Raw genomic sequence first — 26,049 nt, forward strand, 5'->3', positions numbered from 1 at the left:
GTGAACAGTGGGACAGATTGAAAGGGATGCAAGAGGGAGGAATGTTGGACATGGTGGTGGAGGGAATGGAGGGAAAAATATGGCATGGTGCTGGAGAGGGGAGATAGAAAGAGAAATGTTGGACCTGGGGCTGGTGGGCAGGGACAAAAGATGCTGTACAACAGGGGTGTCCAACCTTTTGGCTTCCCTGGGCTGCATTGGCCGAAAATGTTTTTGTCTGGGGCCGCGCAAACGCTGCAGTAAGACAGAGAAGGGAGCAGGCAAGACGGTAAACACCCGGGGGCAGTAGAAGAAAACACTGCATCACCTTCGACCGGGACCACACAAAATACTTCATGGGGCCGCAGGTTGGACACCCCTGCTGTACATGGTCCGTGGATTTGAGAGAGAGAAATGTTGGATGTAGCAGTAGAGGGAATGGGAGAGAGGCACTCTGGATCCCTCTTTCTCTTTCCCCACTCCCTTTGCAGCAAGGAAGGGAATGAGAGAAAGAGAGATGATGGACCATGGGGGTGGAGGGGAGAGAGGAAGAAATGCTGTGCAGGAGTGGAGAGGGGAAAAAGAGGAAGAATGATCCAGGATAGAAGGGAGTGAAGATGTTGTACAGTGGGAGGAGGGAGAGAGAAATGCTGGACTGTGATAGGAGAAACCAATGGACAGCAACTGCCTGAAGAAGAATTTGCAGAAGACAGGAAAGCAGAAAAAAGAGAAACTTGGATAAATTTAATGGAAAAATAAATCTCCAGACAATAAAGGTTAAAAAAATAAATTTATTGACTGAAATATGTTAGCTTTGGGTAGGGTATATAGCACATGTCTTTGTAGTGTGTTTAAAAGAAAAGGAAATGCATTTATGTTTTTATTTCTCCAGTGCTGAAGTACTTGCTGACCCTTGATGTGGCTAGTGGGGATCCCCAAGCACCTCCAACTGAGGACCTCCTCTAAAGGCAATTAGAACTTCCCTCCACCAAGCGTAGCAGTCGCTGGCAGCATCCCTGAGCCACTGAGGTGCCATCTTCTGTGACTCAGGGATGCTACTGCTGCCTGCCAAGCTTGGCAAAAGGGACCCCCGGCCAACTTGAGAGGAAGTCCTCAGCTGACATAGCTTGAGAGCCCTCATAAGCTGGAGTATTTATATTTTATATTTATTTTAGATCAGGGGTTCTTAACCTGGAGTCCATGGATGGGTTTCAGGGGGTCCGTGAGGGTCAGCTAAAAATTAACATTTATATTCATTATATAGCCCGGTCGATCCAGAGAATGGCCACCCGGATGGTCTCGGGACTCAAGGATCTCCCATACGAGGAACGGCTGGATAAGTTGCAGCTGTACTCACTCGAGGAACGCAGAGAGAGGGGTGACATGATCGAGACATTCAAGTATCTTACGGGCCGCATCGAGGTGGAAGAAGATATCTTCTTTTTCAAGGGTCTTGCGGCAACAAGGGGGCATCCGTGGAAAATCAGGGGTGGGAAACTGCACGGGGACACCAGGAAATTCTTTTTCACTGAAAGGGTGGTTGATCGCTGGAATAGTCTTCCACTTCAGGTTATTGAGGCCAGCAGCGTGCCTGATTTTAAAGCCAAATGGGATAGACACGTGGGATCTATTCACAGAGAAAGGTAGGGGGAGGGTCATTGGGGTGGGCAGACTAGATGGGCCGTGGCCCTTATCTGCCGTCTATCTCTATGTTTCTATGTTTACTGTTGATATTTTTCACAGATAATGAGAGAGTAGATATAGTAGTAGTAATAATGGTAGTAGAAAACATAGTAGTAGTAGATCTGTTTTAATTTGCACAAGAGGATTGTATTTCATAATTATGAGTAGCCATTACTTTTTACATAATAAAGGAGAGGTTTTTTGTTTTTAGATTGATTACCTTAAAGTTTAATAATACTTTGTATATGTCATATATGTATGAGAGAATCAAATCTCGATAAATAAAGTACAGTAAAACCTTGGATTGCAAATAACGTGGTATGCAAGTATTTTGCAAGACAAGCAAAATATTTTATTAAATTTTAACATACAAACCACCCTAAAACTGCTAGGAATAACTATCGACAGATGCTGCACCATGCAACCGCAAATCAATAAAACAATACAAAAGTCATTCTTAGTCATGAGAAACTTAAGACAAGTTCAGAAATTCTTTGAGAAAACTCAATTCCAGCTCATAGTTCAGTCCTTAATACTAGGCCTACTTGACTACTGTAATATCCTCTACCTCCCATGCCCTACAACCATAACAAAACAACTACAAACTATCCAAAACACAGCACTAAGACTCATCTACTCATTAAAGAAACATGATCACATTACAGAAGCATACCTCCAATCGCACTGGCTTCTGATCCCAGCAAGAATACATTTTAAATTCTACTGCCTACTATTTAAGTCTTTATACGGAGACAGTCCAAACTACCTGAATAACCGCCTCATCCACAGGTTTGATTTCTATCTCCGTGCAACTCTCTAGCACACTTAGAAGATGATGAGAGTTGTCAGGAGGATCTGTAATTGACCTTGCCTTTACATGGCAAGATATGTACTCTGGGCATAGCATAGATTTAGGGTGGAAGGTTCAGTGGGTTGCTGCTGTACCGCTAATAGCAGCCGGCAGAGGGAGGATGCTGCAGTTGTTCATACTTCAGCTGGAATGATAGGGTATTTCTCAACATACGAAGGAAGAAAGCAACAGACACGGACAAACTACGGCCTGCGGGCCATATCCGGCCCATTTAGTTTTTTAATCCGGCCCGTGGTATCAGAGGTGGCCATAGTTTGCCCATGTTTGTGCAGCCGAGACAGCAGAACTTTCCGTCCCTCCGGCAAACCACTGGGAGGAAGAAAAAGAAAGGAAAAACAACAGGAACAGCCGCCGCAGGAAAAACCAGCCCTGGCGCTGCCAAAGGGATTACAGATAGCAGTCGCCCGGGCTATGGGGTGTATCTTTTTCATGGGAGAGGGGGGTTGAAGAAGGGAATAATGAATCTCATCAAAAACAGATGGAATCATAGAGAAACCCCATCAAGAAAGGAATTGAGTTTAAGGAAGATTAGGAATGTTTCATAGGGCTAGATTCACTAAGCAAACCGATCATGTACCTATTGGTTTGCGACCCCTTTGCGACCCAATTTCCATCCGACCTGATTCACTAACCTCTGTCCCGATCATCCTTCGATCCACGCATTCATATGTAGGCAGGCAGCGATTCACTAAACAAACTGAAGGACACCAACTGGGCTGACCGATCCAAAAATAAGCGACTGCTGAGGACCAGTTGCTCAGATCCTTTCCAACTGCCCTGCCTTCTGCCATCCTGCTCTCTGCCCAGCTTCTCTGCCACAATCTCCTGCTTTCTGCCCCCGACTTTCCAGCTCTGTCTCGCCGCCCCGATCTCCTTCTCTCAGCCCCCGACTTTCCAGCTCTATCTCGCCGCCCTGCTGAGCCCGATCTCCTGCTCTCAGCCCCCGACTTTATCTGCTTGTCTTCAGTTATTTTTGACTATCTGCCCAAAGACAAGTTCTTTGCTTTTAGTCCTTTTTATTTTTTGTGTTTCTTCATCTACTGGACCCCTGAGGAAGGCGTGTTTGCCAAAACACGGACCGTGTAGGGTCCGGTTAGGCTATTATTGTATTTTTATTATTTTGTTGTAAAGAGAAATAAATCATTTTCAGGACATCTGGACCCAAGCTTAGACATGAAAACACTGATCCAGCACATAGTCAAAAATGCTTATGGCAAACTGGGTTAGAGGACTGAAACCTTACCTCTCCCACTAAGCAATGTCTAATGTAATCATATCCTTGGTACTCAACAATCTTTGATTACTGCAATGCACCCCTGCTGGGTTTATCAAAATATATGATCAGTACAAAACACCGCGGCAAGGTTTTTGCTAGGTAAATCGAGACAGACGAGTACCACACCGCTACTAAAAGAGTTACACTGACTCCCAACTGAGAGCAGGATAAAATTCAAAATCTTATTGCTGATGCACAGAACTGTTCACTTCTCAGAATCACAATACCTAGCAGCCAGACTACCAAACCATAAATCCTTACACGCTCTGCGTTCGAGCCAAGAGTCCTTACTACAAATACTCTCCTTCAAAGATATGAAATACAAAAGCACCTGGGCAAAATGTTCTCGGTAATGGCCCCAACGTGGTGGAATGCCCTACCGAAGGAACTAAAGCTAGAAAAGGACACTGGAAAATTCAAGAAAGGGATTAAAGCTATCCTTTTTTCAAACTATTTCAACTGAAATTCTGAAGTTGACAGAGAGGAAACTAGAACTTTCAGGGATGCGTGTTAAATAGGTTAGAGCTAGTTGAAATTGACAACCTCCTTTGGAGGCGTATAAATATAGTGTATTTAGCTGCAGTATACGTAGGATGATTGATTTGGTATAAACATGTGCGTATAGGTAGGATGATCAATATGGCAGTAACATAAGTAGGATGATTATGGCATAGTCATGCTGATATTAATAACTCTGTATTGTAACACCTTACAGAAGCTCTTTTGAAACTCTGTATGGTAACATCTCTACAGAAGTTCATATAGTGTAACACCTTTGCAGACGCTCAAGTAAACCATTCTGAATTGAACCCAATTGGAACCCTGAATTGGAACCCAAGCACAGTACAGGGTAAAGCTTTGGATTCTTGCCCAGAAATAGCTAAGAAGAAAAAATTAAATTTAAATTGAATCAGATTGGGCAGACTGGATGGACCATTCGGGTCTTTATCTGCCGTCATCTACTATGTTATGTTATGTTACTATGTTACTATGACTCCCCAGTCATTAGTAGCAGTATAGAAACTCTCAATAAACATGAACGTACTGGGATAGACCAAATCAATCGCAGTATCCTGTTTCCGACGGTGGCCAATCCAAGTCACAAGTACCTGGCCAGGATCTCAAAAGAGTAAAATAGATTCCATGTTGCTATCCCAGGAATAAGCAGCAGATTTTCTTCAATTCCATTTAAATTATGTTTATGGAATTATTTTTGTAGCCTGTTTGTTTAGCTGTTAGCCCCCAAAACTTCATGCAGTCAGCCTCTTAGTTGTGTGATGATATACCCTTTGGTATTCTGTAGGACACAGTACACTGGTCATGTGTATGAGATTACAAAATGAGAAAAATGGTAATATCCAGCTTCTTAAATAATTGTGGAATAATGAGGCAGGCAAATCATTTGCGATATTGTTTTAAGGTAATGATGCTGAAAAGTTACAGTTGCCGGAGTATACACAACAGTAAATTTCCTGACATTTGTTCAATTACATTAGAAGCAGAACATTTTTTTTTTTACAAATAATTTTATTTTGTGTGTTAATTGCTTTAGTAATTTATCTGCCATCAAGCAATTGCATCTTATTTTTCTAAAAAAAAAAAAAAAAAATGCTGCTGGTGATAGATTTGGGAGAGAGAAAATTCAGGTTTCTGTTGGGAGTAGCCCCTACAGCAGCAGTAGGATTCTGTTGTAATGTTTTCATTCCTCGTTTCTGTACGTCAGTCCTTTTCTCTAAACATCGTCTTGCTAGAAACCATTAGACCTCCTTTTCAATGTTTTGCCACCCTAATTTGGAGAATAAGGTCCAACATGCTCCCAGTGAGCCCTTAATGCTTAACATGGAGGGTGGTGAGGCGCTGATAGAATAAGTTACAGTGGACCGTACTTACTGAAAATGCTTCTCTGTCTCTTGTCTGACCTTCCACGTAGCATAACTAGCTGGTTTCACGCCACAAAGAGCAGGCCAATTTGGTTCTCCTTTTACCCATTCTTGCTATAAGGTAGAGCCAAGGCTGCATTGCCCTGCTATTTGCCATAGAACCAATTAGTAGCCCTATGGGGGGAAGAGCGCCTTGGATTGGAAGTTGAGAGGCAGCCATTTGAGTTCAGTGGCCAGCGGGGTAGTAAAAACCAGCGACTGGGGGGTGGGGAATCTGTGCATAAGTGACTAGAAAACGAGCAAATTTTAATCTGTTTTTGATCTTCATTTATAGCACCAGCAACAAGTGGTGCAGGCTGTGGAACGTGCCAAGCAAGTGACCATGGCAGAACTGAACGCAATCATTGGGGTATGTGGTCTTTCCATTTTAGTTATAATAGTCTTTGTAAGTAGCTGTTGTTTTTCAGCAGATGCCGTTGCAAAATAAATAAATAAAAATAGAAAAATTAAAGAAAAGCGAAAAAAAAAAGCTGCAGTCAGCAGCCCAAATGAAAACTGACTGCAGCATAAATAAAGTTTGATCACACTGTTGAAAAATGAGCAGAAGAATGCGAGAAAGCAAATATAACAGGATTATTTTCTTTCCTGTGTAATTTTGCCCTTCATCTGATCAGTGTTGTAGACAAACTGATCTTAGATTAATGTTTTTTTTGGTTTTTATTTTTTAAATATTTCTGACTTTCCTTCCCCTTGAATATCTGAAGGGAATAAAGACAGATTCAGTGGGATTAGGGGGGGGGGGAGGTGACAGATTTTCAAATTGTCTACATTGAGAGAAAGACAGTATATACCTTTTTACCTGTGGGTTTTACACCAGTTTTCCAAACGAAGTACATGCGGTCACTTGCACCTGTTTGTTTTTTTCTGCAGCTAGAATTTTTGGAGGATGGAAAAGTACATGCTCCTGAGAACAGTAGTTTTAAATGTGGCTCAAAGTACTTGCATTATTGAACAAGCTGCATTGAGGTTGAACAAATTTACAGCCAGATTTATGATTAAACCCCTTATAAATTGTATCAAGACTGTCCTCATGATGTCCATGTTAATAAAAAAATCTGATTGCTATGTTGTCCATTTAAATGCATGGAAATTAAGGTTTTTAAAAAAGCAAATATATATATATATAACTAATGTGGGTTTTTCTTCAGTTAACCTTTATTACACACACAGACACACACACACTTCCCCCCCTCAATTTGGTTTAATACTACAGTATTCCTGTTGCAAAGTAGAAACATCTGCAAAGGAGAATAGTGGGTGAGGTGTCTCCACTCCCTTTCTTCCCAAAACAATAATATTAGCATTTCAACAGCTTTAATACTGCAGTGAAGTTAAGCAAGTTTTTATAGACCTAGCTAAGTACTGTTTATATTTTTGATGATAGGCAAAAGAAAAACAATGATATAGGGCTAGATTCACTAAGCAAAACGATTGTGTACCGATCGGTTTGTGACCCGATTTGCCTCCGACCCGATTCACTAATCTCCATATCGGTCACTAAAAAAGAAAACTGCAACACCAACTGGGCTAGCCGATCAACAAACAAGTAGTGACTGCTGGGGACCAGTTGTTCACGTCGTTTCCGACTACATCTCCTGCTCTCTGCCCCGACTTTCCTGCCCTTAGTGAATCTGTCCCCTGACTCTCCAGCTCTCTCTGCCCCCGACTCTCCAGCTCTGTTTCTGCCCCGGCCTTCCCCCACAGTGCGAGCCCATGGTTTTAACCCACGGGTTTAAAACTGGTTAAAACCACGGGCTCGCTGGCTTGCTAAAAAGTTGAAAGTAAAGTAGAAAAAAAAAAAAAAAGGTGATCCAGGTGGTTGGTTGAGGGCGTGATTCCGATCACCCTCATTTGCATGAGGGCAATTCGTGAATCAACCCCTCGGATCGCTCACGGATCTGATCCGATCCGTGCCCTTACTGAATCTGGGCCATAGTGACTGTTAACATCGTGGAGCATAAAGATGAGAAATTAGAAATTAATAGCACATTCAGATCTTTAATTAAACAGCTAGTGCAGACAGTTGCTTAAGTTTATCTAATGAATGTTCTTGTAGCTACTCTTCATTTAGCCAGCCCACTCTCTAATGCTTTTCTTTCTGTGTATAAATTATATATGTTCCCCCCCCACACTTTTTTTTTTTACTCAGTATATGTATTGAAATGCCAATTAATCCATTTACTTTCATTAAAATTCAAACTGCTGAGTGAAGATGTGGGTAGGGGTCTCGGAATAATCAATTCAACGTGAAGATATTTTTCTACCGTGCATCTCCTCCTTAAATAAGTAAATTAGAAACCTGTGAATCGGGTCCTTAGTGGCTGTGGCAGAGATCAGTGGTATCTACTACCTGTGCCTGTGTCCCTCTGACCACTGGAAAATAATGGCAGGCCGTCAGGAGCTAGTAATTGAGGCGAGAAATCTTTTTCTTTCCTGTGGAAACAAGCAAAGAAACCATACTAATGCCCTGATGCTAAAGACAATTTTAGCATCAGCCACTCAATGCTCTAGCAGTTTAGCATGGACTGCATTTAAATGCAGTCATTAAATATCCCATGGCATGCTAAAAAAAAAAAATTGCATTTAGTGTCAGCAAAAATTACCCCAATCCCTGAACTAGCTTTCCTGAAAGTTCTAGTACTGGTGGTCCAATGGGAATCCCTCCCCAAACCAAGTAGGCTTAGACACCCCCCCCCCCCCAATGGCCTAGAGGCCCATCCCTTTGCCCCAACAAACCTTAACAAGACTGGAGGAAGGAGGAAGGCATCCTTCCTTCCTCCCTCTGTGGTGTTGTCCAGCCCCACCTGGTGCATTCTGGGATGCACTGGGCAGGGCCTATCTACCAAATAAGGAGGAGAAACTCCCTCATTTGGTAGCTAGGTCCCACCCAGTGCATCCTAGAGTACACTGGGTGGGCCTGGGTGCTGCCATTTTGATAACAATACCTGCAGGTAGGAGGAAAAGATGCCGCCTCCTGTTTTATTAAGGTACTTTGGAGCCATAGGTTGGGTCTCTGGGTCTGCTTAGGTGGGGGGGGGGGGGAGTGTTGAAGTCAGATCTGCCTCGGGGATCTGGGCCTGCTAGGAGGTGGATGTCCCACTGGACCATCAGGACTAAGGTTTTAGGGGTCAGAGACATTTGTTTTAAGGTGGGTGTATGGGGGTGGGTCACTTGATGTGGATTTTTATTTATTTATTTTAAAATGTCAACTCTCCTGTCAGTACCTGAGTCAGTCAGCACTCGGGCATTGACAGAAAAATAGCACCAATAATAAGTAGCAAATTACTGCCATAACACAAACTTGCATGCATATTATTCTGAGCATGCCATGCTGACTTTTTCAGCGCTGGATTTGCGGTAGAGTTTCCTCTACTGCAAATATTTCGAGCATGGAATCGCCAGTTGTGCAGTTCTGAGGACTTTAAATCTGATACCTTCTGGTTGAGGGTGGGAGGATCTTCCAAATTAGATTTTATTACTAAGCTAAAGATCTGTGAAGTTTGTGTGAAATGCTTGTTTTTGGAGTGTGGCGTGATGGAGATGTGTTTGAATTTTTTAATGGGAAAGTATTTCAAAATCTAAAAGGGTAGAAAGATGAAAAAATGAAAATGTTATTCTATAAAACATTTACCACTTAAACGCTAAAGCCTGATTCTGTCAGAAATGTAAACATATACTGTATATATAACTCAATACTTGCCTCCTGAGCTTTGATGCAATCAGGGAAATGAACAAGCTCTGTGGTTGCTAATATTTTGTAGTGGTTTATATATATAAAAGTGCTAAAGTTTTCCCTATAGGTGTTAAAAGGAAAAAAAAGATAGTCACTAATTCCTTCTGATCTTGGGCAGGTCACTTAACCCTCCATTGATTCAGGTAAAGACTTAAATGACAATTCTTTAAATTGGCACTTCAATCTAGGTGTCCCAGTGGTATGTAGTTAGCACCATTCTATAACATAACATAAAAATCGACTTCTAGACTGCATAATCTTGCAGATCTGTGCAGTTTACAAAAGATTACATCTACTTACAACCCAGGGGTCTGCAACCTTTAAGACATAAAGAGCCACTTGGACCCATTTTCGAAAAGAAAAAAAAACTTGGAGCCGCAAAACCATTATAAAACAAATCTAACACTGCATATATTGTTTCTTATCTTAATGCTATATACAGGATCACTAAATTGAAAATAAAATCATTTTTCCTACCTTTGCTATTTGGTGATTTCATGAGTCTCTGGTTGCACTTTCTTCTTCTGACTGTGCATCCAATCTTTCTTCCTTTCTTTCAGCCTCCTACATGTTTCCTCTCCTCCAGACCTCATTCTCTCCCCCAACTTTTTCTTTCTGTCTCCCTGTTCCCCCTTCTTTCTGTCTCCGTGCCGTCCCCCAAGCCACTCGGTTTGCTGCCACCGCAATCGGGGAACAGCCCCCAAGCCACCGCCGTCCCAAGCTTTCCCTGCAGAAGTGTTGCGCTGACCAGCATTCCGCTCCCTGACGTCAATTCTGACGTAGGAGAGGAAGTTCCGGGCCAACAAGGCATTTCTCCTCATTCCATCCAGCCTGAGCCCCATCTCTCCTTGATCCAGCATTTCCCTTCTGTGTCTGTCAGAATTACCATTCCACCTATTTTCCAGCATCACCCTTCTTTGTGTCCATCTCACCTATATCCCTATCTCACCACTTTTTCAGAATCTTCATTTGTCTCTGTCCTTATCTTTACGCCATGTTCACCATTTGCCCTTTCAATGTCTTTATCTCCCCCCACACACTTTTTCAGCATTACTTCTATGTCTCTATTTCACCTCCTCTTCATGTCCCCTCTGTATCTCTATCCTTATTCAGTAGGTCCTGCTTACCCTTTCTCTTCTTTGTGTCACTATCTCCATTTTCAGCTTTCCCCCCTTTTCCTTTGTTACTGCACCCGGTAGCCAGAATCTTTCTACCCTCCCTCCACTCCGGCCCAGCCCAGTATGAAATATTTCCTTTTGTTTCCCTCCCCTCTCTCTTTCTCTCTCTCTTCTGCTCCCTCACCCACGAGTCCTGCATCTGGCCCTCTCCCTTCTACCTGCACCTGGCAACACCCCCCTGCTCCGCGGCTCTCTTCAGCAACTCGTCAGCAGCAGTGATCAAGACAAGCTGCCGACATCGAGGCCTTCCCTCTACGAGTCCCGCCTTTGTGGAAAAAGGAAGTTGAAACAAGCGGGACTCGCAGAGGGTAGGCCCCGACGTCAGAAGCTTGTGTCGATCGCTGCTGCTGAGTTGCCGAAGAGAGCCGCGGAGCAGGGGATGTGGCCGGAAGCAGGTAGAAGGGAGAGTGAGATAGGAAGGCTGTAGATCTCCGGAGCATGACACCGACCCCGGCCAGGATGATTTCTTTTTCAGGCGTGTACCTTACAAGTCCAGCGTCGCGGGGGAAATAGCCATGCTGAGCAGTGAGCTCAGCACTACACAGATGAAAGCCTTGCTTGCTGATTGGTCCGGCGGGGCGGGGCCGCCGGACCAATCAGCAAGCAAGGCTTTCATCTGTGTATGTGCTGAGCTCACTGCTCAGCATGGCTATTTCCCGCCGCGACGCCGGACTTAAGCTGCATGCCTGCGTGACACACTACCGGAGCCGCAGCAAAGGTGGAAAAGAGCCGCATGCGGCTCTGGAATTTAATTACCCAAAAATCTAGAGAATAAGTAAGTTTTCAAATGTTTTCTAAATTCCAGATAAGAGAAAGACATAAGAGATAGTTGTTTGAATTCCTTGTCCCAACTGGCAGCCTGATATGAAAGCATACGTTCATAAAATATTTTAAACTTACAACCCGTCACTGATGGAAAAAACAAAAAAAGCATGAGCTTTACGTGAATGTTTTTGAGTAGCAAAGGAATAGAATACTAGTGTAAGGTTGGCATTGGTTCACCCTCTTGTGGCGTGTCAGTGGCAGGCTTAAGTGGGTGCATAATTAAAACTTAAACATGTCTAAAAACCCACCCAAGTAGGCACTTGGATGACCTAAAAGACAGGTTGTACAAGGGCCGATAATCAATCTGACTTTCTGGATGTGTCGAGGGACTTTTTATGCTTCTGCATTCTGCTGTGCGCCCAGAGCTGAAAGGGGGAGTATCTGGAGGAGTGGTTAGGGCGGGATGTGAGCCGACCTAGACTTAGTAATTCTGCAGGTATAATCGAATGTTTTACTAGACATCCTAGACAAAACTTTTAAACGCGAGTTAGACAATGTAAAAACAAGTATAAGTGCGAAAAAGGTATCAAAAGTAACCAGATAACCATTGCACAGACAAAATAAAGACCCCCTCACCCAACTCCCCCAGTGTTCACTGTCTCCCTCACACCCCCGCAAAGATCAGTATAAAAAAGTACATACCTATCTCCAGAACATCAGCGCCTTGTATAGGAAAGCCTAGTAGAGCTGCACACAGGTGTCTTAAATAGTCTTGGGAGTGGGATAGTGAATCATAGGAGAACTCAGGCCCATAAGCCATTCTAACCACTACATTTATAGTGAAACATGTGCACCCACCAAAATCCCCCAAACCCTTCTCTACTGCCATTTAGATGCCACCTGCAGCCATAAGGGCTATTGGGGTTATAGACTGGTGGTTATAGTTGGTTTTGGGGGGCTCACCATAACCTATAAGGGAGTTCTGGTGAGATGTTTATCTGGCACAGTTTTTATGAAGTTTACAGCAGTGCCCTTAAGGTGCCCCACTGCTCTGTTGCCATGTCTGGTGGCCAGTCCATTACAAGATTGGCCCCTCCTCATCCAAATGGTCTTGTTCTGGGCGTTTGGGACTTGGATAAAATTTTGGTCAAAAACGTGGTATAAAGATAGATGTCCTGGTGGTCTGGATGAAAAATAGCCTAGACGTCCAGATAGATGATTAAAACAAACAAACAAACAAACAAACAAACAAAAAAAAATATATATATTCCCACTGCCGACTTTGGGAGTCTAGTGCCATCCGTCCAAATCAGACTTAGACGTATGTTTTGATTTTGCCCCTCTGTGTGTCTAAATTTGAGAAACCCTCATGGTTTGCTCATGCCTGCTCCACCCATATGTACATCCCCCATGCAGTTAGATACTATGGGGCTCATAATAATAAAAAAACCAAATGTTCAAAACGTGGCCTAAATCAGTACTTGGATGATCAAAAGACAGATCGTCCAAGTACCGATAATCAAAGCTGGTTTTAGACGTTTCTAAAACCAGCTTAGGCCTTTATCCTGCCTCTGAACACCTAGAGCGAAAAAAGGCGTTTTTAGAGGAGGGGAAAGGGCAGAAGGTGGACCGACCTAGACTTAGTCGTACTACAAGTATAACCAAAAGTCTAGGGAGATCACCCAGTCGGAACTTCCTCATTTTGACTTAGACCAAGTCAAAACAGGTATAAGTTCTGAATAGGGGCCGCTGAGCTGATTGCGGCTGCCGCAATCATCTCAGCAGCCTCGACAAACTGCTCACCCCCCACCGCAACAATCACGACTGTGAACCGGCAAGAGGGATCAAAAGCTCTCCTGCTGACACCCCCGAATCCCCGACAATACAGGCAGGAGGGAGCCCAGGCCCTCCTGCTGAAGATGACTCCCCATCCCCCGCGACTCCCCCAAACATCCCCACCACCACCCTGTATCCCCACACACACTTAACGTTGGTCGGACAGGTTCCTGGTCTGGCCATCGGCAGGCCCGCCATCCTTGGAATGGCGGGCCTGCCCCTTCTGGGTGCATTGTGGGATACACCGAGGAGGGGCCTAGGGCCTGATTGGCCCAGGTGCCTAAGGCCCACCCATAGGAGGGGCCTTACACACATGGGATGGGGTCTGGGGTGGTGGGGTCGATCGGGGGGTGGGGGTTTCATGGTGGTGGGGGCCATCTTTGGCAGGAGGGCCTGGGATCCACCTGCCGGTTTTGTTGGAGGGTGGGGGTTTGGGGGCTGCATCTTCAGCAGGAGGGCATGGGCCCCCTCCTGCCGGTATTATCGGCGGTCTGGGGGTGTCGGTAGGAGGGCTTGGGATCCCTCTTGCCGGTTTGTGGCCATTTGGGGGGGGATTCTGTAACCGGTGTTGTTTTTGACAGACACTGCTTACAGAATCCAGCTTTGAGGCAAAGGATTGGCCCCTCCTTTGCCTAAAAGGTCTTGTTTTGGGCGTTTAGGACTTGGGCGATTTTTTTGGTTGGGAATGTGTTTTATGTTTAGATGTAGTAGTGGTATGGGTTATTAAACTGCTGAACATAAAGGTAGGCCATTCTAAAAAAAAAAAAAAAAAAAAAAAAAACCCTTCATTTTGGATGTTTTTTATGAGAATGGACATTTCCCTTTAGGGGCTTAGGCCAAAAGGGGACTTAGACATTTTTTTAAAGTTATTATTCCCCTCTATGGCACTAATATTTAGAAGAAGAGTATTATAATAGTAATCATCAAAAGAGAAAATAATAGTAAGATCAGCCATGCAGTTAGAAAATAAGAGTTGCCTTACTGGGACAGATCAAAGTTCTATCAAGCTCAGTATCCTGTTTCTAACAGTGGCTAACCCAGGTCATAAGTCCTCAAAGAGTAAAACAAATTTTGTGCTGTTTATCCTAGGAATACGCTGTGGGTTTCCCTAAATCCATCTTAATAATAGCTCATGGAATTTTCTTTTAGGAAATAATCCACATTTTTTTTTTAAACCTGCTAAGGAAACTACTTTTACCACATTCTACAGCAAAGAATTTCAGAGTTTAATTACTGTACATGTTGAGTGAAGAACTATTTTCTCCAGTTTGTTTTAAATCTACTACTCAGTTGCTTCTTCGCATTCCTCCTAGTCCTAGTATTTATGGAAAGAGTGAACAAGTGATTCACTCTACTGTTCCACTCTAATCAGTATTTTATAGACTTCTATCATATGTCCCCTGAGCCGTCTCTTCTCCAGGCCGAAGAGCCGTAGCCGCTTAGTCTTTCCTCATAGAGAAGTTGTCTCATCCCCTTTGTCATTCTTGTAGTCATTCTCTGTACTTTTTCTAATTCTGCTGTATCATTTTTGAGATGCAGCAACCAAAATTAGAACACAAGAATAGCTTTACTGGTCCATCAAGCCCAGTAGCCCATTCGCACGGTGGCCAATCCAGGCCCCCCTTAGTAACTGGCTAAAACTCAAAAAGTAGCAACATCCAAGGAAAGCAATGGCTTCCCCCATGTCTGTCTCAATAATAGACTAAGGACTTTTCCTTCAGGATATTGCCAAACCCTTAAAACCAACTACACTTTCCGCTCTTAAAACAACCTCTGGCAATGCGTTCCAGAGCTTAACTATCCTGTGAGTGAAAAAAAAAATTTCTCCTGTTGATTTTAAAAGTATTTCCATGTAACTTCGAGTATTCCCTACTCTTTGTTATTTTTGATGGAGTGAAAAATTGATCCACTTGTACCCATTCTACTCCATTTAGGATTTTGTAGACTTCAATCATATCTCCTCTCAGCCGTCTCTTTCCGAAGATGAAGAGCCCAAACCTTTTTAGTCTTTCCTCATATGACAAGAGTTCCATCCCCTATATCATCTTGGTCGCTCTACTTTGAACCTTTTCTAGTGCCACTATATCTTTCTTGAAATAAGGAGACCAGAATTGAATGCAATCCAGATGCGGTCGCACCATGGAGCGATGCAGGGGCATTATAACCTTCTTAGTCTTGTTAACCATCTCTTTTTTAATAATTCCTAGCATCCTGTTTGTTTGGTTTTTTTTGGGCCGCCTCTGCACATTGGGTGGAAGGTTTCATCATATTGTCTACTATGATGCCCAGATCCTTTTCTTGGTGGACCCTAGCATCCTGTAACTGTAATTTGGGTTATTCTTCCCAATGTGCATGACTTTACATTTGTCCACATTAAATTTCATCTGCCACTTGGATGCATAGTCTTCCAATTTCCTAAGGTCTGCCTGCAATTTTTCACAATCCATCTGCAAATTTAATCACCTTACTCGTTATAATTTCCAGATCATTTATAAATAAGTTAAATAACACCGGTCACAGTAAAGATCCCTCTGGTACGCCACTGTTTACTCTCCTCCATTGAGAAAAATGGCCATTTAACCCTACCCTCTATTTTCTATCTGATAATCAATTCCTAATCCACAACTGAACTTTGCCACTTATCCCATGACTCTAATAATTTTCTCAGGAGCTTCTCACGAGGAACTTTATCAAAAGCTTTCTGAAAATCTAGGTACACTATATCAACCGGCTCACCTTTATCCACATGTTTATTCACAACTTCAAAGAAGTCAAGCAATTTGGTGAGGCAAGATCTCCCTCAGCTGAACTCATGCTGACTCTGTCTCATTAAATCATGTTTGTCTACGTGTTCCAAAATTTTATTTTTTATAATCGTTTTCACCATTTTGCCTGGCACTGAAGTCAGGCTTACCTGCAAGCAACTAAAAACCTGGCTCTTCTCTAACATGTAATTTCTTTTCCCTTACTTTTCCACTCGATTTATAAACTTATGTAAACTTTTTCCTACCCTTTCTCATTTTTAAGTTCTTGTAAACCGTGCCGAGCTCTACTTCCGTGGAGGTGATGCGGTATATAAACTTAAGGTTTAGTTTAGTTTACCTGTCTGTAATTTCCCGGATCTCCCCTGGAACCTTTTTAAAAATCGGCGTAACATTGGCCACCCTCCAATCTTCAGGTACTACAGACAATTTTAGCAATAGTTGCTGATCACTAACAGCAGGTCAGCAATTTCATGTTTGAGTTCTTTTATTACCCTGGGATGTATATCATCCGGTACAGGCAATTTATCACTTTTTAACTTGTTGATTTGGCTTAGTACATCTTCCAAATTCACCAAGATTTCTTTTAGTTCTGACTACTAGCAATGCTAGGCTGACATTCCACATCATCCTTGAAAACAATTTACGGTTCAGGTAGATCTCTTACTACTTCTTCCGTAAAGACTGAAGCAAATAATTCATTCAGTCTCTCCACTTATCCTCCCTGAGCACACCTTTTGCTCCTTGATCATCCAACGGTCCCATGTATTTCCCTCACAGGTTTTTTGCTTCTGATGTACCTAAAAAAATTGCTTCATATTCTTTCTTAGATGCAAAGCATTGATAAAGAAAACTAACTTGCCAGTGCTTGTGTCTCCTCTTATTTTCTTCATTCAGATCTTTTTTTATTCTTTAAAGGATGGGGGTTTTTTTTTGTGTTTGTTTGTTTTCTCTAATAGCCTCTTTCATGCCACCTTTTAACCATGCTGATCTCGTTTCCTCTTCTTTCCACCTTTACTGATATGTGGAATACTTTTGGTCTAGGCTCCATGATAGTATTTTTAAAGGTTTTCAGTCTTAATCTTTGCAACTGATCCTTTTAGCTTCTTTTTAACCATTTTCCTAATTTTATCAGTCACCCTTTTGAAAATGAAACGCCTCTACAGTATATTTCTTTTGTGATTCCCAGTATCAACTCAAAGTTTTCAAGGTGTGGCCACATACTGTGAAGTAATACAAAGGCATTATAACATTCTCATCTTGTTTGTTTTCCATTCTTTTCGTAATACTCTATTTGCTTTTGTAGCTGCTGCTGAGGTTTTCAATGTATCCTTAACGAAGACACTTAGTGCTAGATTCACTAACCTTAGCACTCTGTGGGCGATCAGCTCTGTGGCTGGCTGACTGATCCACAACGCATTCTCATACAAATGGGGGCAATCAGAGGCACACCCCACATGAATCGCTGAAGAGCGATCCTGACGCATGCGCAGACCATCTTCTTTGCTTGTAGATGCTCTTCGCATGCATTCGCACATGGATCGCCCAAAAATCTCCTTTCTCCTATTGAAAGTGTTTTGGTAGTGAAGCAGAAGCGCTGACAGAAGAGGCTTGATTATGGCAGACCCCACCATCCCCAAATCCACCATCTGTCCTTTTCTCAACTACCCAGCCTCTCTCCCTCCTTACCCACCACCCCAGGTTCCACCATCTCTCCATTTCTCTTCCCAACTACCCTCCTATCCAGTATCTCTATTCCCCCTCCACACCAACTCTTGTGTCCAACTCTTCTCCCTTTCTGTTCCTTTCCTCTCTCCCGTTTATTTCTTCCCACCCCACCCTCCACTCAGTCCGGCATATGCATATCTGGACCCTTTCTCTCCCGCCGGATACTTCTACCCCAGGGCCTGCCCCTGTTCCGAAGGCCTGTATGTTTTTCCCCCTTCTTCCCGGTTTCACATAAAGATTTGACCCGCTGTTCCTACCCTCCATCTCGGCTTCCTGGTCTCCTCTGGCCCACCGGCACGAACTGCTGCTGCTCTTCACTTGCATCTGCCTTCACCTGGCCTCTTCAAAGCAGCCTTCTGAGGATCGCCGGCTGGCTGTATTGAACTTCGCAGGCCACTGTCCACCTCGGTAGCACATTCCCTCTGACACGATCTTGCCCCTCCTCTGACTTACGGGATAGCGACAGAGGGAACGTGCTACTGAGGTGGACAGAAGCTTTTGAGGTTCACTACAGCCAGCTGGCGATCCTCAGCAGGCTGCTTTGAAGAGGAGGACAGGTGAAGGAAGACGCGAGTGAAGAGCAGCAGTGGCAGTAGCGATTTGTGCCGGCGGGCCAGATTTACTATAAAATTAAAAATGTCTGGTGGACCAATTTTTAACACCCCGCGGGTGTCTGAGATACAGCAACCAGAATTGAACGTAGTACTCAAGGTAAGATTGCACCATGGGTACGATACAAAGGCATTATAACATTCTTACCCCCTCTTTTGCTAAGGGACACTAACCAAATTAGTGCACGCTAACGCGTCCATAGACTAACATTCATGCGTTAGCGTTTAGCACGCGCTAAATCGATTAGAGTGCACTAATCGGTTAGCACACTTTAGTAAAAGAGGGCCTTAGTCTTATTTACCATTTCATTTTCTAATAATTCCTAGCATCTTGTTTGCTTTTATGGCTGCTGCTGCACATTGGCCAAAAGGTTTCATCAAATTGTCTACGTTGACACCTGGATCCTTTTCTTGGGCGCCGACCCCTAAGTTGTACCCTAGCATCTGGTAACTATGTTTCGGGTTACTCTTCCCAATGTGCATCACTTTGCATTTGTCCACATTAAATTTCATCTGCCATTTTAATATTCAGTCTTCCAATTTCCTAAGGTTTGCCTGCAATTTCTCATGGTCTGCATATGTTTTAACAACTTTGAATAGTTGAGTTAGGTGATTAAATTTGCAGATAACACTAATCATCCCAACTCCTAGATCATTTATAAATATGTTAAATAGCACTGGTTCCACTACAGATCCCTGCAGCACTCCACTATTAACCCTTATCCTTTGAGAAAATGTCATTTAACCCTACCCTCTGTTTCAGTCCAATAACCAATTCCTATTCCAGAATAAAACACTGCCTCCTATACCATGACTCTAATTTTCTCCTTTGTCAAAAACTTTATGAAAATGTGGTTACACTACATCAACCTGGCTCATCTTTATCCACACCTTCAAAGAAGTCAAGCAAATTGGTGAGTCAAAACCTCTCTTGGCTGAACCCATGCTGACTTTGTCCCATTAAACCATGTTTGCATAAGTGTTCCGTAATTTTATTTTTTTTAGCATGGTTTCAGCTGTTTTTCCTGTCGGACTCACTGGCCTATAATTTCCCAAATCACCCCTGGAATCCTTTTTAAAAATCGGCGTAACATTAGCCATTGTCCAATCTTCAGGTACTACAGATGATTTTAGCAATAGGTTACACTAACAGCAGATCAGCAATTTCATGTTTGAGTTCTTTCAGTACCCTGGGCTGTATACCATCCAGTTTAGGTGATTTATCACTTTTTAACTTGTCAATTTGGCTCAGTACATCTTCCAAGTTCACCAAGATTTCTTTCAGTTCCTCCACATTGTTACCCTTGAATACCATTTCCGGTTTAGGTAGATCTCTTGTGAGTTCTTCTGTAGAGACTGAAGCAAAGAATTCATTCAGGGGTCCTTTTACTAAGGCACACTAGTGCATCTTAGCGCGTGCTAAATGCTAACACGTCTATTATATCCTATGGACGCGTTGTCAAGTGTTAGCATTTAGCGCACGCTAAGATGCACTAGCACGCCTTAGTAAAAGGACACCTCAGTCTCTCTAATATGGCCTTATCTGGCCTTATCCTCCCTAAGTGCCCTTTTTGTTCCTTGAAAATAGGACATTACCTCTTAGCCCATGACTTTCTAACTTCCTCAAAAGTCTTTCATGAAGTTCTTTTGTCAAAGCCTTTTGAAAATCCAGATACACAATATTAACTGGCTCACCTTTATCCACATGTTTATCCACTCCTTCGAAGAAATGTAATAGATTGATGAGGCAAGATTTACAAAATCCAGATTTGCATTGTCTCATTAATCCATGCTTATGTACTATATATACTTTAATATTGTCCTTTATAATAGTCCCACCATTTGCCTTGCACTGATGTCTGATTCACTGGTCTGTAATTTCCTGGATCATCTCTGGAACCATATTAAAAAATTGACATTACATTGGCTAAGCTCCAGTCTTCTGTCACCATGCTGAATTTTAAAGATGCATTATTTCTAAATCATCTTTCTGTGGTACGCTAAGCAGATTTTTTTTTGTTTTGTTTTTTGAATGGTTTGAATATTGTTCCAGGACATGATCTTCTGTGCTAATGAACATATAAGGCAGGGGTGTCCAATGTCGGTCCTCGAGGGCCGCAATCCAGTCGGGTTTTCAGGATTTCCCCAATGAATATGCATTGAAAGCAGTGCATGCAAATAGATCTCATGCATATTCATTGGGGAAATCCTGAAAACCCGACTGGATTGCAGCCCTCGAGGACCGACATTGGACACCCCTGATATAAGGCAATACCTAATGATATAATGTTGCAGACTCATTAACCTTGGAAATTTTAGGCTTTATTCTACATGCATAAACATGTCTCAAGGCAGGGAAGCACCAACAAATCTATATGAAGGAATTTCTGGCTCAATATTTGAGTGCAATAGCGTTAGTCCGCTTTTCAAGGCAATATATAGAAATAAAACAGAAACATAAAGGAAATAAGGTAATATCTTTTATATTGGACTAACTCAGTGCATTTTATGATTAGCTTTTGAAGGCCTTTTATGATTAGCCTTCAAAAGCTAATCATAAAATGTATCGAGTTAGTCCAATAAAAAAGGTATTACCTTATTTCCTTTGATTTTGTTTTATTTTTATACATTACCTTGGCTCAGTATTTAAAAGTAAGAATTTCTACAGTGCTTTCAGTGAGACATGTTTGGATGATTGAGAAGGATTGAATGCTTTGTTTAGTTTACCTCTTCAGAGCCAACCAGAAATGATTGTAATACTGAGTTCTTTATATCACTGTTAAAAAGCTTTAGCACTGATACATATTTTTTTTTACCAAACAGATAGAAAAAAAAACAATCTGCCTTTAGACGAGGTTGAAACTAAATTTTTCCTCTAAATAAACGGATGTATAAGGTTCTTTATTTTTTTTTATAAATTCTTTATTCATTTTAAAATCAAATACACAGTGCAAACAGTTGAACAATCAAGTAATATAACATATTGCACTCTACTCCAACAAATAATAAACAGCTATTAACCCCCCTCCTGGATGTGTATAACGATCTTAGGGAGATAATATCAATAATTCACAACTTACAATATTTTGTTAACGGGCCCCAAATTTCCTTGAATTTGCTATGGTTCTTTTAAACAGTGCTCCAAGCCATGTTGGCAATGCAGAATTGTTGCATATGCTTACAGAATTGGTATCATACTGCTACTTTTTGGTCTGGATTCTTGCATTCTTGCTGAGTTCAGACTGAAACTCAGTTCAGACTGAAACTGCTTCTGTCAGTTGGTGTTTGAAATCTGCTGTTCGTTCTGATACAGGCCCACTGGGGAAGTGAGATTTGGTTCAGCTGTTGTGGTTTGGCTAAGCTGGAGTGCTGCACAGTGGTTTCGTAATGTGTTCACTGTGAAAGTTGCTCTACTGGATGGAGTTTGACTAAGATTTATCCATTTTACAGTTTAGAGAACAAATTTAGGGGTCCCTTTATTAAGGCGTGCTAAAGATCAGCGTGCGCTAAATGCTAAACCATCCGTTATATTCTATGGGTGCCTTAGCATTTAGCATACCTTAATAAAAGGACCCCTTAATGCATATATCCTGGAAATAACTTCAATTTGTGAAAAAAAAGGTTTGACTGGTTTCTTGCGGAAAAAATATACATAGGGCTCCTTTTACGAAGGTGCGCTAGCGGTCTTACCGCACACACCGGATTAGCATGCGCTATAGCACGCTAGCCGAAAAATCTACTTCCTGCTCAAAAGGAGGCGGTAGCGGTTAGTGCAAGCGGCAATTTAGCGTGCGCTATTCCGCGCGTTAAGGCCCTAGTGCACCTTCGTAAAAGGAGCCCATAGTCTATACAGGCACATTTTTACATAGGATATAAAATTTCAAATTGGACTTCTTTTAAAAAAAAAAAAAAAAATTGCATTTATTGTTAAATTAACCAAGTCAGTGAGCTGCTCTGTTATGAGGTCAGAATATAACCATGAGCCTAGCATCTATGAGGGGGGGGGGGGGGGTGCTGAAAAGTTCTCAGCCCAACCAAGAAGGGAATGACATGAAGCCATGAAGCTTGCAAGTTATTCCACATAGTCACCCCTAAGTTCAACACACTGTGCGCATCATGTCTGAAGTTTCTGTAACCCTTCCAAAAATACTCTGATGTCTGGTCACTGCTGCAATCGCCTCCGAATGACTCGAGAATTGTTGCCCTTTCAAGCTCTTGCTATGGTTTGGAAACAGAAAACAGTTAAATGGTGCAAGATCTGGATTGGATTGGATTTATTACATTTGCTATACAGCTAGTGCTTGAGTATTAAGTGGTTTATAATATTACTACCATAGAAGTGGAGGTTACAAAAAAAAAAAAAAAAAAAAAATCCCCAAAAACCCCAAACCCTAAAATACATTGGTGAGTAGTAGGGTGGATAATCCATGCACTGAAAAAGCCCAACTGCATCAAGATAGTCATTACAACACCTTCCCGATCCCAAAACAGTGTCCATGACATTTCTTGCTGACTTTTGGGTCTTGATTTTATTTGGCCTTACAGAATCTGAGTGCATTCATTGCGTGGACTACTGTTTGGTCTCAGGATCATAGTGGTGCAGCTATGTTTCATCAACAGTAACTAGTTATTCCAAAATGTTGGCACCGGCTTTCACGTTTTAAATTGCTTTCTGCACAAGTTTAATCTTGGTATGTAATTTGAAAATTCATAAAAATACAACAAAAAAACATTGGCACCAGCTTGCTGAAAATGCTTGAAAATCAACTTGAAATTGTCCACTCGACATAATTTCTCACCAGCATACAAACATTTGGACATCCACTTGGCTGACAGCTTCTGCACACTCAGCTGCTCATGGATTTATGCACCCAACATGTTCCCTGGATAACTTGTGTCTCAGCAATTGTTTTAGCTGATATTTGCCAGTCTGCTAAAATCAGATCATTGACATGGTCAACAATCTCGGAAGCTGACACTGTTTGAGGCCTCCCAGACCTAGCTGCATCTTCAGTCTCAAAATCTTCATGCTGAATGTTTGCGCACCACTTCATTGGGCAGTATGATGGGCATTTGTCACTCAGGGCTCCTTTTACTAAGGTGCACTAGCGTTTTTAGCGCGCGCTAACCCCCGTGCTACGCGGAAAATACTAACATCAGCTCTATGGAGGCGTTAGCGTGTTGCGTGCGCGAGGCAATGTAGCACGCGCTAAAACCGCTAGCGCAGCGTAGTAAAAGGAGCCCTCAGTGTTGACGTAATACATTCGTGGATTTCCTTTGGAGTTTTTTATTCTTCAGAGATAGGAACTTCGTGATGGCTCGGAGTTCCACACTTGAAAATTCCACACTTTATGTTGACATAGTTTAATTAATCAATGATCTGAAACAATGTCAAAACATAGCATTGCGATTCTGCAAATTGCACTTTGCAAAATAAAACAAACATTTTTTCCAGCTACAGTGACAAAATAATGCTCAAAATTTAGGACGTTGGTTGGGCTGAGAACTTTTCAGCACCCCCTCGTAGAGTAGTTGATTTCTCTTTTCTCACAATGACAAACTAGTTATCGTCAATGTAATGAAACAATTTTACATCTTCTGTAGGTCAGGCCATGTTCAGTTTAACATGGAGTAAAATTAGCTTCAGCATCTTTACAATTAGATGTATTCTGAGCCTGGTATGCTCTTCATTTTTGTTTTATCTAGATTTTTGAAATGTTCAAGTAGTGTGTGGTAGTTCTTGCTGTTTGCCAGAACTCTCACTTTTAAAAAGTATTAAAAAAAAAAAAAAAAAAAAAAAAAAATATATATATATATATAATAAAACACTAAGCGCGCATGCGCACTCTTACCGCGTCTGCCCTGATCCATATGTCCGTGGCCGACAAGAGTGCGTATGCGCGCTTAAAACGACCCCACGCTCGCGGCAGCAGAACCCAAATAGCGGCTCGGGAAGAGAAGCACTGACCAAAAAGACTCCTTTGCCGGCTCCCCGCTCACTCCGTAAGTATTTTTCGCGGTCTGACCCTCCCATCCCTTCCCGACGTCTGACCGGCTCTCTTAGTCCTTTGCCACCCCCCCTTCCCTTCCCGCGGTCCCGACTACAAACCTACCGACTCCAGCAGCATCTGCAGCACTCTACAAATGCTGCTTTGGGGCCTTCTAATGCCCTGATTTGCTTTGCCATGTCTCTGATGATGTCATCAGGGACGTGCCAGAGTAAATCAGGGCAGTAGAAGGCCCCGAAGCAACGTGTGTAGAGTGCTGCAGACGCTGCTGGAATCGGCAGGTTTGTTGGGATCGCGGGAAGGAAAGGGGGGGCGGTAAGGACTAAGGGAGCCAGCCAGACCGCGGGAAGGGATAGGGGGGTAGGGGAAACGCTGCAGCTGCACAGGGAAGTGGTGAGGGGGAGGGAATGCTGCTGCTGTGGAGAGACAGATAGATAGAAAGAAAGACAGACAGCGGGAGAAAGGGAGACAGAAAGAAAAGAAGAAAGACACAGGGGCAGGGAGAGACACAGAAAGACAGACAGACAAAGGGGGCCAGGGAGAGAGACAGACAGAAAGAAAGACAGACAGATATTCTAACACCCGTTAATATATATATATATATATATATATATAGGAATAATTAAAAAAAAACATCTAAGGCCCCTTTTGGCCTAAGGCCCTAAACGCTCAAAGTAGAAGCAGGGAAAATGTTCATTCTCAAAAAAACTGTCCAAAATTAGATTTTTTATTTTTAGAATGCAGTTTAATCGCCCAGACCACCACTACGTCTAAACTTAGAACACATTATCAACCCCAAAATTGCCCAAGTCCCTAATGCCCAAAACAAGACCTTTTAGGCGAAGGAGAGGCCAGTCCTTCGCCTAAAAGCTGGATTCTGTAAAAACAGCACTGGTTACAGAATCCCCCCCCCCCGGCAACGATCGCTGCAGAAGAGATGGCTCATCTCCCCTGCCACGATCGCAATCCCCACCCCCCGAATTGGCATGACCCGTGACAGGAGAGATGCCCAATCTGTCCTGCCATGGTTCGTGGCAGTTTGGTGGGTGGGGGAATCACGATCATGGCAGGAGGGATGCCCAATCTCTCCTGCCGTGGTTTGTGGCAGTTCGGTGGGTGGGGGGATCACGATCGTGGCAGGAGGGATGCCCAATCTCTCCTGCCGTGATCATGATCCACCCCCCCTAAACAATATCGGCAGGAGGGAGCCCAACCCCTCTTTCTGATACACACCCATGACCCCCACCCCACCTAAAATACGGGCAGGAGGGAGCCCAACCCCTCCTGCTCACTGTGCACCCCCCATAAAATACAGGCAGGAGGGAGCCCAGGCCCTCCTGCCCATAGCGCAGCCCCCTGCGAACGCCCCCGAACCCTCGATCGGCTCCCCAACCCTGATCGCCCCCCGAACACCGCGACCCCCTCGATCACCTCCGACACCCCCCTTCACTTACGGTAAGTTGGCTGGACAGACAGGTCCAAAGCCCACCTGCCCAGTATGCCTGCCATCTTCCAAATGGAGGGCCTTAGGGCCTGATTGGGCCAGGCAAATAAGACCTTGCCCAGGTCCAGTTGGCCCAGGTGCCTAAGGGCCCTCCTGTGGGTGGGGCCTTAGGCACATGGGCTGGGTTGGCCAAATCTGGTTGGCCCATGTGCCTAAGGCCCCTCCTGTGGGCAGG

At 43.1% G+C, this 26,049-nt stretch overlaps 1 protein-coding gene across 4 annotated transcripts in view; it reads left to right on the forward strand.

Moving 5' to 3' along the window:
• The window catches only part of TLE4 (TLE family member 4, transcriptional corepressor), a 410,973-nt gene that overhangs the window by 157,294 nt on the left and 227,630 nt on the right, over positions 1-26,049 (forward strand). For 2 of the 4 annotated variants that reach the window (XM_033927147.1, XM_033927157.1), the window contains exon 6: positions 6,024-6,098. The exons of the other annotated variants lie outside the window; for them this stretch is intronic. In XM_033927147.1, the coding sequence (XP_033783038.1) occupies positions 6,024-6,098 (75 nt within the window). The remainder of the gene's footprint in view (positions 1-6,023; positions 6,099-26,049) is intronic. 4 annotated transcript variants of the gene reach the window in all.

This window comes from Geotrypetes seraphini, chromosome 1 (assembly GCF_902459505.1).
Source record: "Geotrypetes seraphini chromosome 1, aGeoSer1.1, whole genome shotgun sequence".
Classification (NCBI taxonomy): Eukaryota; Metazoa; Chordata; class Amphibia; order Gymnophiona; family Dermophiidae; genus Geotrypetes; species Geotrypetes seraphini.